The sequence below is a fragment of the Benincasa hispida genome, chromosome 1 (genome assembly GCF_009727055.1).
Source record: "Benincasa hispida cultivar B227 chromosome 1, ASM972705v1, whole genome shotgun sequence".
NCBI lineage: Eukaryota > Viridiplantae > Streptophyta > Magnoliopsida > Cucurbitales > Cucurbitaceae > Benincasa > Benincasa hispida.
In genome coordinates this window covers 21265281-21277349 of record NC_052349.1, presented here as the reverse complement: position 1 = coordinate 21277349, position 12069 = coordinate 21265281, and the positions used below count along the sequence as shown (strand labels likewise).

Genomic DNA, 12069 nt, shown 5'->3' with positions numbered 1-12069 from the left:
TTCTAACATAAAATTTGTAGACTAAAATTACAGAATCATCAACCATCAGAGAAAACAAAACTCAATATATAATTGCATTCCATTTAGCTAGCTTGATCTCCTTCAAATGCAAAAACTATAATTGAACAACAACCAAACACAAACAGTAATCAATTGCCAATGGGAAAACGCAAAAAAGAAAATCCAAAATCAAATAAAAAGGAAATAAAAATGGATCTATGGATGAGTAAAGAGAGGAAAATCACACTCATAAAGTTGTTGCAACCTACGGAGACGATGGAAAATCAGCCGTCAGTAGAATGTGGACACACATTTTAGGGTATCGTGTAGAGTTGAGAATGATAAAGAGAGGAATGAGAACGATATGAGTTTCAAGTGCTGAAAGTTGTGATTTGAGAAAATAAGGGTTGAGATTTGAGAGAAAGAAGATTGAGATTTTGTGTGGAGAAACGAAGAAAGGAAAGAAGAGAAATAGAGAAAAAGAAAATATGGGTTTTGTGTGTTTGAAGAAGGGGTGAAGCACGTGACCCCCAAAATTTTGCGTGTTTGGGCGGATAACTACAAAATTTTAAACACACCCCCAAAATTTGATTTTTAACATTTTTCCTTTTTTAAAAAGAATTTCTATAGCCTATTTTTAAAATGACTATGTCCAAGAGCTATAATAAGTCATATTTATTGTAGATAAGACTATTAGTGGATATCAATTATAGACTTTTATCGATTTTTAAAAGGAAACTAACATCTTTTAAAGATTAACATTTAAAACTATAACTGATAAAAGTCTATAAAGGAGAGGTCTATAGGACTATCTCTGGTATTTATCTAAGTCATATCACCAATATCATTAATATCATTCATTTAATTAATATATACTAGTGGCCATCTACTATCCGTGGTTTAATTAATTATAAATAAATATGAAGTAAAAATTTAAATTTAATTTAAATGGTGATAAAATTAATGAAACTTAATTAATTATAATTATTTTAAATTAACTAACCATCGTAACCATTACTAATAAAGATGAAAAATTAATATTTAGTGAAAAGTTAGAGATTAAAAATTTTAAAAACTAAATTGAATAAAATTTACATTTCATTGTAACTTCCAAAATATAGTCTGCAACGTAGAATCAAATAAAAAGTAAACTTAAAAAAATAAAAAAATGCATTTTTGCCTTAAGTCAAATATCTACAAAACTAGATGAGACCGTGAGTGAAGAGGAAAGACGGTGAAGGGTTTCTTCTTCTAAACCCTAGTTTCTTCTTTCAGCTCTCTAGTTTCTGCAACCTTCGACTTCTATCATGGCGCATTTGGGTGGTGGTGCTGAAGCGCACGCCCGTTTCAAGCAATACGAGTACCGAGCCAACTCCAGTTTGGTTCTCACAACCGATTCTCGTCCTCGTGACACTCATGAACCCACCGGCGAGCCCGAGTCTCTTTGGGGAAAAATTGACCCCAAAAGCTTTGGTGACAGAGCTTACAGAGGAAGACCACCTGAATTGGATGAGAAACTTAAGAAATCCAAGAGGAAGAAGAAAGAGATCGATCCTCTTGCGGAGCCTCCGCCTAGTAGGCAAGGCAAGCGCCGTCGTCTTCAGGAAGAAAGTGTTCTTACTTCTACTGAAGAAGGTGTTTACATGCCTAAGACTAAGGAGACCAGAGCGGCTTACGAGGCGATGCTCAGTGTCATTCAACAACAATTGGGTGGGCAACCTTTGAGCATAGTGAGCGGTGCAGCGGATGAGATTTTGGCGGTTTTGAAAAATGATTCATTCAAGAACCCAGACAAGAAAAAGGAAATTGAGAAGTTACTGAATCCTATTCCAAACCATGTATTCGATCAGTTGGCCTCCATTGGGAGGCTTATTACCGATTATCAAGATGGGAGCGATGTGGCTGGGCCTGCTTCTGCTAATGGTGATGGTGCTCTTGATGACGATATAGGTGTTGCTGTTGAATTTGAGGAGAATGAAGAGGAGGAAGAGAGCGATCTCGACATGGTCCAGGAGGACGAAGAAGATGAGGATGATGTGGTAGAGCCTAATGGTTCTGGCGCTATGCAGATGGATGGGGGAATTGATGACGATGACTTGCAGGAAAATGACGGAGGTATGAACCTTAATGTTCAGGATATTGATGCTTACTGGCTCCAGAGGAAAATCTCTCAGGCTTACGAGCAACAAATTGATCCACAGCAATGCCAGAAGCTTGCAGAAGAGGTACTAAAGATACTGGCTGAGGGTGACGACCGGGAAATTGAGACCAAGTTGTTGGTGCATCTCCAGTTTGAAAAATTCAGTCTTGTAAAATTCCTTCTACGGAATCGGTTGAAGGTTGTATGGTGCACCCGTTTGGCTAGATCTGAAGACCAAGAGGAGAGAAAGAAAATTGAGGAGGAAATGATGCATTTGGGTCCAGATTTAGCTGCAATCCTCGAGCAGCTGCATGCCACTAGAGCAACAGCAAAAGAACGACAAAAGAATTTAGAGAAGAGTATCAGAGAAGAGGCTCGTCGATTGAAGGATGAGAGTGGAGGGGATGCAGAAAGGGGAAGGAGGGAGCCCGTTGAGAGAGATATGGACAACGGGGGGTTGAGTGGACAGAGCCAATTGCTTGATCTTGACAATATTGCATTTCAACAAGGTAGTCTTTTGATGGCAAACAACAAGTGTGTACTTCCTGATGGATCATACAGGCATCTCGGTAAGGGATACGAAGAGATTCATGTACCTGCACTGAAGCCAAAACCTTTTGATAGCGATGAGAAATTTGTTAAAATTGCTTCAATGCCAGATTGGGCACAACCAGCTTTTAAGGGAATGACTCAGTTAAATAGGGTGCAGAGTAGAGTCTACGAGACTGCCCTCTTTAAAGCCGATAATGTTCTTTTGTGTGCCCCCACTGGTGCCGGGAAAACCAACGTTGCAGTCCTCACTATACTACAGCAGATCGCTCTGCACACAAATCCAGATGGTTCGTACAACCACAATGATTATAAGATTGTATATGTTGCACCTATGAAAGCCCTTGTTGCTGAAGTTGTTGGCAATCTATCTAATCGCTTGCAGGACTATGGTGTCAAAGTACGGGAACTTAGTGGAGATCAGACATTGACCCGTCAACAGATTGATGAGACTCAAATTATTGTTACAACTCCTGAGAAGTGGGATATCATTACTAGGAAGTCAGGTGATCGCACATACACACAACTTGTAAAGCTTTTGATTATTGATGAGATTCATCTTCTTCATGATAACAGAGGTCCTGTGCTTGAAAGCATTGTCGCCAGAACTGTGAGGCAAATTGAGACCACGAAGGAGCATATCCGCTTGGTGGGATTATCAGCCACACTCCCTAATTATGAAGATGTAGCATTATTTTTGCGAGTTGATCCGAAGAAAGGGCTGTTCCATTTTGACAATAGCTATAGACCCGTCCCGCTCTCTCAACAATACATTGGAATAACGGTGAAGAAGCCGTTGCAGAGGTTCCAGTTGATGAATGATCTCTGTTATGAGAAGGTAATGGCAGTTGCAGGAAAACATCAGGTTCTTATTTTTGTACATTCAAGAAAAGAAACATCCAAAACAGCTCGTGCGATACGAGATTCTGCGCTTGCCAATGATACACTCAGCAAGTTCTTGAAGGAGGACAGTGCTAGCCGTGAGATTCTTCACACTCATACTGATTTAGTTAAAAGTAATGATCTCAAAGACCTTCTACCCTATGGTTTTGCAATTCATCATGCTGGGATGACAAGGGTTGATCGCCAACTTGTTGAGGATCTTTTTGCTGATGGTCATATTCAAGTTTTGGTTTCAACGGCTACTCTTGCATGGGGTGTGAATTTGCCAGCTCATTGTGTCATTATCAAGGGAACCCAGATTTACAATCCAGAGAAAGGAGCATGGACTGAGTTAAGTCCTCTAGATGTTATGCAGATGCTGGGTCGTGCAGGAAGACCACAATTTGATTCTAATGGAGAGGGAATAATCATCACAGGACATAGTGAATTACAGTATTATCTTTCACTAATGAACCAACAGCTACCAATTGAAAGTCAGTTTGTGTCCAAATTGGCTGATCAATTAAATGCAGAAATTGTTCTTGGAACTGTTCAAAATGCAAGAGAAGCGTGTAATTGGCTTGGATATACTTACTTGTATGTTCGTATGCTAAGGAATCCCACCCTTTATGGACTAGCAGCTGATGCTCCTACAAGGGATATAACATTGGAAGAGAGAAGAGCTGATTTGGTATGTTCAAAATACTTTATTTTTATTGTCTTGAAAATGTCTAATATTGGTTGTTTGCTGGATTGCTTGTTACTTTTCTAGAATATTTCTTGTTGCCTCATGTGTTTGAGATCTTAGGTCTTAGGTGTCAGATGAGCAAAATTCAACCCTTCAGAAAAATATTTTAGCACATATAGTAGATGATAAATTATCATTTCAGAAATATTTTCTTACTTTCTTGAAAAGAAACAACACTTAAATTTAAGACCAAAACAAGATTAAAAAGAAAAGTGGCTAGACAACATGCCAACCAGTGGTTATAATGATCGTGATCTATGGTCTAGAATGAAAAGAAAATAGGAATATCTGAACCATGAAGATGTAAATGGATCGTGAATAGTTTGTATGATGCTTCGGTTCTCTGAACAGAGGCATATGATTCTCCAGGTCTCTCAATCACATGGATCATGAATAGTTCTCCTATTCCTCAACCTAATGCCTAAAGGAGATGTTAGACTAGAGGACCTATAACCCATAAAAATATACCTCTACCAACTATATATAGGACGATGCAGTAACCTTATGAATTATCATCTTCAATAATCAAATAGAGTAAAGGATGAAAGTTGACATTATAAAGTGATTAAGTGCTGTAAACTGTTAATATTTATTAGAAATAGATCAGTAACGATGAGGGAGTTTAGTATGAAAAGAGCCTGTAGAAACCTATTGGTGTGGTTTTGTGTAAACTCTTATGGTTTGGAGCTTTTGCCTTCTCTAGCTTCTATCAAATTATTGAGTTTCATGTTCAGAAAAAAAATAAATAAATAAAAAGAAACGCGAGTTTGTTTCTTTTAAAAATAATGGCTGGTACAATACTGTACTCGAGGAAAGGAAAGCAATGAGAGGTTGTACTTTGGCAAAGGGGAATAGACAAAATTTTAAGAGAGAAACTTACCTAGAGGCTAGAACAGACCTTGTAATATCAATTAAAGATATCCTTCTATTCCTCTCCGACCTCATTGAGGCAAAGAGTTTTATATTTCCTTGTGCATAGAACTGTCCAGAAAAATTTGTGTTGCCTTACAATCATGTCTGAAATTACAGCTCGTGTGTAGCATATTGATTGTGTGGCTGATAATGATGATTGTTGTTTTTATATAGTGGTTTTATGATATGATACTTTCGTTTTTCTCATTATGATGATACTCTATGTTTGCAGATTCATTCAGCTGCTACAATTTTGGATAAAAATAATCTGGTTAAGTATGACCGGAAAAGTGGGTATTTTCAAGTTACGGACTTGGGTCGCATTGCTAGCTACTACTATATAACACATGGAACAATATCCACTTACAATGAGCATTTGAAGCCAATGATGGGAGATATTGAACTATGTCGATTGTTCTCATTGAGTGAGGAATTTAAATATGTAACAGTGCGACAAGACGAGAAAATGGAATTAGCAAAGCTGTTGGAACGTGTTCCAATTCCTATCAAGGAAAGCTTGGAGGAACCCAGTGCCAAGATCAATGTCTTGCTGCAAGCGTATATCTCTCAGTTAAAGCTGGAAGGGCTGTCACTGACATCTGACATGGTGTTCATAACTCAGGTCTGTTCAGTTTGCTTTTATTCAGTGAATTTATATAAATTGAATTATCACACTGTAATCTTAAAGCTTAACCTTTGTTATTAATGGTAATTTAGAACTCATTTTGTAGATTCTTACAATCTTTGTTCTCTTTCAAACTTCTTTTGTCGTCTGTACTAATTTTATTTGCCTATGTTAAGGCCTATTTTAATTTGGTTTCCTTTGCATTAATATAAATTCCTTCATGTTCCATCAGAGTGCTGGACGGCTTATGCGAGCTCTTTTTGAGATTGTTTTGAAACGAGGATGGGCACAACTTGCTGAGAAGGCCTTGAACTTGTGCAAGATGGTGAGTAAAAGGATGTGGAGTGTCCAGACACCTCTTCGGCAATTCCATGGTATCTCTAATGATATTCTCATGAAGCTGGAGAAGAAGGATTTGGCTTGGGAACGGTATTATGATCTCTCATCGCAGGAACTAGGTGAGCTTATACGTGCCCCCAAAATGGGAAGAACTCTTCATAAGTTCATCCATCAGTTCCCAAAATTAAATCTTGCTGCACATGTTCAGCCAATTACACGCACTGTTCTGAGAGTTGAGCTCACAATAACACCAGACTTTCAGTGGGAGGACAAGGTTCATGGATATGTAGAGTCATTTTGGGTCCTTGTGGAGGATAATGATGGTGAATTTATACATCATCATGAGTATTTCTTGTTGAAGAAGCAGTACATTGATGAGGACCACACTTTGAATTTCACGGTGCCAATATGTGAACCACTACCTCCACAATATTTCATACGTGTTGTGTCAGATAGATGGCTAGGGTCACAAACTATTTTGCCGGTCTCTTTTAGACACCTCATTCTACCAGAAAAGTTCCCCCCACCAACGGAGTTATTAGACTTGCAACCACTTCCTGTTACTGCATTAAGAAATCCATCTTGTGAAGCTCTTTATCAAGATTTCAAGCATTTCAATCCTGTTCAGACTCAAGTCTTTACTGTGCTATACAACACAGATGACAATGTTTTAGTTGCTGCACCAACTGGAAGTGGAAAAACTATCTGTGCGGAGTTTGCTATATTAAGGAATTATCAGAAAGGACAGGATAATGTATTACGTGCTGTTTATATTGCCCCTATTGAAGCTCTTGCCAAAGAACGTTATAGGGATTGGGATAAGAAGTTCGGAAAGGGGCTTGGGATCCGTGTTGTTGAGTTAACAGGGGAAACAGCTACAGATTTGAAACTTCTCGAGAAAAGTCAAATAATCATTAGTACCCCAGAAAAATGGGATGCTTTATCTCGTCGTTGGAAGCAACGCAAATATGTTCAACAGGTCAGTCTTTTTATTATTGATGAACTTCACTTGATTGGTGGTCAAGGTGGTCCTGTATTGGAGGTGATTGTTTCGAGGATGAGATATATTGCTAGTCAGATTGAGAACAAGATTCGAATTGTGGCCCTTTCTACTTCTCTTGCAAATGCAAAAGATATCGGGGATTGGATAGGGGCTACTTCTCATGGTCTCTTCAATTTCCCCCCGGGTGTTCGTCCTGTTCCTTTGGAGATTCATATTCAGGGGGTGGATATAGCTAATTTTGAAGCTCGAATGCAGGCAATGACTAAGCCAACATACACTGCTATTGTTCAGCATGCAAAGAATGGAAAGCCTGCTATTGTCTTTGTTCCCACGAGAAAGCATGTCAGACTGACAGCAGTAGATATAATGACGTACTCAAGTGCAGACAATGGAGAGAAACTGCCATTTTTGTTGAGATCTCTTGAAGACATTGAACCCTTTGTTGAAAAGATTCACGATGAGATGCTGAAAACCATTTTACGTCATGGAGTTGGCTATTTGCACGAGGGATTGTCTAGCTTGGATCAAGAAGTTGTGACACAATTGTTTGAAGCAGGGTGGATTCAAGTTTGTGTTATAAGCAGCTCAATGTGTTGGGGTGTTCCATTGACAGCCCATTTGGTAGTAGTAATGGGAACACAATATTATGATGGAAGAGAAAATGCTCACACCGACTACCCTGTTACTGATTTGATGCAGATGATGGGCCATGCCAGTCGACCACTGCTTGATAACTCTGGAAAATGTGTCATTCTCTGTCATGCACCCCGTAAAGAATACTACAAGAAGTTCTTATATGAAGCTTTCCCGGTTGAAAGCCACCTACACCATTTCCTCCATGATAATATAAATGCAGAAATTGTTGCCGGAATTATTGAGAACAAGCAGGATGCTGTTGATTATATTACGTGGACTCTTGTGTATAGAAGGCTTACTCAGAATCCCAATTATTATAATCTTCAAGGTGTCAGTCATAGGCATCTTTCTGACCACCTTTCTGAGCTTGTTGAGAACACGTTGAGTGACTTAGAAGCAAGCAAGTGCATCGGCATCGAGGATGACATGGACCTGTCTCCATCTAATCTTGGTATGATAGCATCATATTATTACATCAGTTATACTACTATTGAGCGTTTCAGTTCGTCTTTAACTGCTAAAACCAAGATGAAGGGTCTTCTGGAGATTCTGGCTTCAGCTTCTGAGTATGCATTACTTCCAATACGACCGGGTGAAGAAGAGTTGATTCGTAGATTGATTAATCATCAGCGATTTTCCTTTGAAAATCCAAAATGCACAGACCCACATGTCAAAGCAAATGCTTTGCTGCAGGCTCATTTCTCGAGGCAATCCGTCGGTGGTAACTTAGCGTTGGATCAACGGGAGGTAGTAATTTCAGCCAGTAGGTTGCTGCAGGCAATGGTGGATGTTATTTCAAGCAATGGTTGGCTGAGCCTTGCCCTTCTTGCAATGGAAGTTAGCCAGATGGTAACCCAAGGCTTGTGGGAGCGGGATTCCATGCTTCTTCAGCTACCACATTTCACAAAGGAGCTAGCCAAGAGATGCCAAGAGAACCCTGGAAAGAACATAGAGACAATATTTGACCTGGTGGAAATGGAGGATGAGGAACGGCGCGAACTACTTCAAATGTCGGATTCTCAGTTGTTAGATATTGCACGCTTTTGCAATCGGTTCCCAAATATCGATATGGCATATGAGGTACTGGATGGTGAAAATGTTGCAGCAGGGGAGAACATAACACTGCAAGTTACACTTGAGCGAGATCTTGATGGAAGGACCGAGGTCGGGCCTGTGGATGCTTTGAGGTATCCCAAAGCCAAAGAAGAAGGCTGGTGGCTTGTTGTTGGCGACACAAAGAGTAACCAGCTACTGGCGATTAAAAGAGTCTCTCTTCAAAGGAAGGCAAAGGTCAAGCTTGATTTCACTGCACCTCCAGATACCGGAAAGAAATCGTACACCCTTTATTTCATGTGTGACTCATACTTGGGCTGCGACCAGGAATATAGTTTCACAGTGGATGTTAAAGATGCAGCTGCATTTGATGAAGAAGAGTAGCTGGTATCTTAAATCACACACTCTTTTACACCTGTGATACACACTGATGGCCTTTTCTTAACGCTTTCTAAATTATTCTTTCAGGAAATTGATCGAGGCTATCTTTCAGGAAATTTATCGAGGCTATCTTTCAGGAAATTTATCGAGGCTATAGATGAGTACAAAGGCGATGGTCCCCTGCAGTCATGGCTTGAGTGAGTGGCTATGTAATTCATCTAGTTTTCACATATAATTTTCACATGTTAAAGATGCAGTGGTATCTTAAACTTGTATACTTGATAGATAGTAGTTATGAATGTATGCCACTGCCTACTGACTAGCGCATTAGAACCCAACTTTATGGGTCTGTTTCAGTTTTTGTGACTTAGATGTTATTAATCGTATGAAACTTCAAACTTTGAGGCACGCCCTACTCAAGGCCTGATTCTGATTCATTCAACAAGGTATCTGGATAATTTTTGTGTTGAAACTCTTTTTGGCCTATTTTACACACTGTGGCCTTCTCTTAATGTGTTCATTATTCTTTCAGTAAATTGGTCGAGGCTATCAGGCGAGTACAAAGGTGATGTTCCCCTGCAGCCATGGCTTGAGTGAGTGGCTGTGTAATTCATCTATTTTTCACATATTAACTTTAACATCTTTGTTTGAACCTACACAGATACTGAGAACTTGTTTCAGAAATTCATTGGTTAATATCATTTTTGTTTATCTCAGAATCACTCCAAGAAAACTTTTAATCATCCAAAATCAAGTTTAATAATATGAAAATTGTGTTTAAAAGTGAAAAATTGTGCATCAAATTGATTTTGAATGATTAGAAGTGTGTTTCGGAGTGGTTTTGAACAAGTAATTTAGACTATTTTAAAGAGAAGTATGGTAGTTACTAGCCTTCCAAGCCTAGTTCCCTTCTGTTGGGCCTGGGTCCTTCAAAATAATGGATATTATCTATCACACGTGCCACTAAACTTACTCAAAATTTTATATCAGAAGCAAATTTTCAAGAAACTGCTCGAGTTTTAGCAAAAGTCACCCTGCGAACTCGTATCAATTGGTTGAGAGTTTGAAAGATAACGTTCTAGGAGAAATGATACCTGTTGGCACCAAATTCAGAGAGTTAATGGACCATTTGAGGCAACATAACAATATTTCTTTAGAAATCCCTAAAAAATCGAGGGGGAAATGAGAGATCTTGTTCCACCACAAAGAATAAAAGTTTAAATGAAAAAATCGAGGGGGAAATGAGAGAGATCTTGATCCACCACAAAGAATTATTTGATTTTTATCCATTATGGGAGTATTTAATTTGGTTTTTAAAACCATTGTGATCTTGTTTGATTTAAAATTTAAAATCAAGTTTTTAAATATGTAAACAATGATTAATGTAAGAACTTGATATATAAAATGAAAAAAATACATAAAGATTCTGAAACACGTCTCTGATAGTTTAATGACCATTAAAACATTTATAGAATAATTATGATGAAGAGAATACTAGGGATGAATCAGAGATACATGAGATCATCACACGATCTCTTATGTGAAAGGGAAATATGTTATCATTAAATTCAAATTAAGAGGTTATGTGATAGAATAATTGTTATAAGGAAGAAGTTCTAACAAGAGAGCTTAAAATAAGTCTAAGCTATATATATATAAACAAAAATTTAACGTTTCTATATTATTTTTTTTAATGAGGCAATCGTTTTTATATTATTATTATCAAAGCGGAGGTAATTAAGCAAAGATTACATCGTTTTGATGAAAGTTTGTCGATCCTTAACTACCAACAAATCAAAAACTCTAATTCTCATATAGAAGACCAATTAAGTGCATTAAAAAAAAGGAAATGAGACATTAAAAGGACAAAGAAACACGTTTGAAAGATGGTTCAAAATTTCATGATGACAAGTTTGGCAACGACACAACTTGGATAAACCATTTTTAGAGGCAGCTATTGTTAAAAGAACCATACAAACAAACAAATATGACATAAATTATTGTAAATATTCATGAAGAATCCCCAAAAAGGGGAAACAAGGGGACAATATTAAAATTGGAAATGTGTTTTGTTCTTTTGAAAGTTGAAGTGAATCGAATCGGACGGGCAGACAGTGTTTCGGCATTATGAGAAAAGTAATGATTAATTACAAAGAGTGAATTTATTATATTTAAACAATTACAATATTTTGTGTTCATATTCACCATTACCATTATTATTAGGCTTTAGCCGACTATGAAACAAACTTTGCGGCACCACGAGGATTAAAGCATTGAAAAGATCCACTTTGTTGCAATTTTCATTTTTTTTTTTTTAAGGATTTTTAAGTGAGTTTTGTTTTATTGTTCTTATCCAAATGTTTTAAGACAATGTTTGGGAGTACTTTTTCTCCAACTTAAAAGCATTTTTTCCCATCAAAATCATCGAATTATTCAAGATTAATATGAAAGTATATATAAAAAAAAAAGGTATGAACGTGCTTGTTAAAGAGGTTCTATTAACAATAATTAAGGTTTGTTTCATAATCACTTTTTTTAAAAAAAAAAAAAATCCATCTATTGGTTTATATGCCTTGTTGGCTACATTTTACTAATATTTTCTAAACCAAAGTCGAAATTTGAAATTAAAAAAAATAGTTTTTATTTTGAAAATTGCCTGAGAATTGAAATGTTTATATAAAAAAATATGAAAACAATTGATAAAAGACGGTGAGAAAACAAGCACAATTTTCAAAAGTAAAAAAATTCAAAACCAAATAGTTACCAGGGTTAAAATTGTTCAAGAGTGGTGTAAATGGTTA

The 12069-nt window shown here is 37.4% G+C and overlaps 1 protein-coding gene across 1 annotated transcript; it reads left to right on the top strand.

The window, feature by feature from the left end:
* The first annotated feature begins 1191 nt into the window (after positions 1-1191).
* LOC120075211 (DExH-box ATP-dependent RNA helicase DExH12-like) lies at positions 1192-10142 on the top strand. Its single transcript, XM_039028424.1, has 5 exons — positions 1192-4262; positions 5464-5853; positions 6089-9274; positions 9356-9714; positions 9801-10142. Exons 1-3 carry the CDS (start codon positions 1308-1310, stop codon positions 9269-9271), a joined length of 6528 nt encoding a protein of 2175 aa, XP_038884352.1. The 5' UTR covers positions 1192-1307; the 3' UTR covers positions 9272-9274; positions 9356-9714; positions 9801-10142.
* Positions 10143-12069: the final 1927 nt, after the last annotated feature.

What these genes read in the sequence shown, in the direction of transcription:
- LOC120075211 (XM_039028424.1), top strand. Translation starts at nt 1,308, where the DNA reads ATGGCGCATTTGGGTGGTGGTGCTGAAGCGCACGCCCGTTTCAAGCAA. An exon ending in AAGAGAGAAGAGCTGATTTG is followed by an intron (nt 4,263 to 5,463) that starts GTATGTTCAAAA and finishes CTATGTTTGCAG; the next exon opens with ATTCATTCAGCTGCTACAAT. An exon ending in ACATGGTGTTCATAACTCAG is followed by an intron (nt 5,854 to 6,088) that starts GTCTGTTCAGTT and finishes ATGTTCCATCAG; the next exon opens with AGTGCTGGACGGCTTATGCG.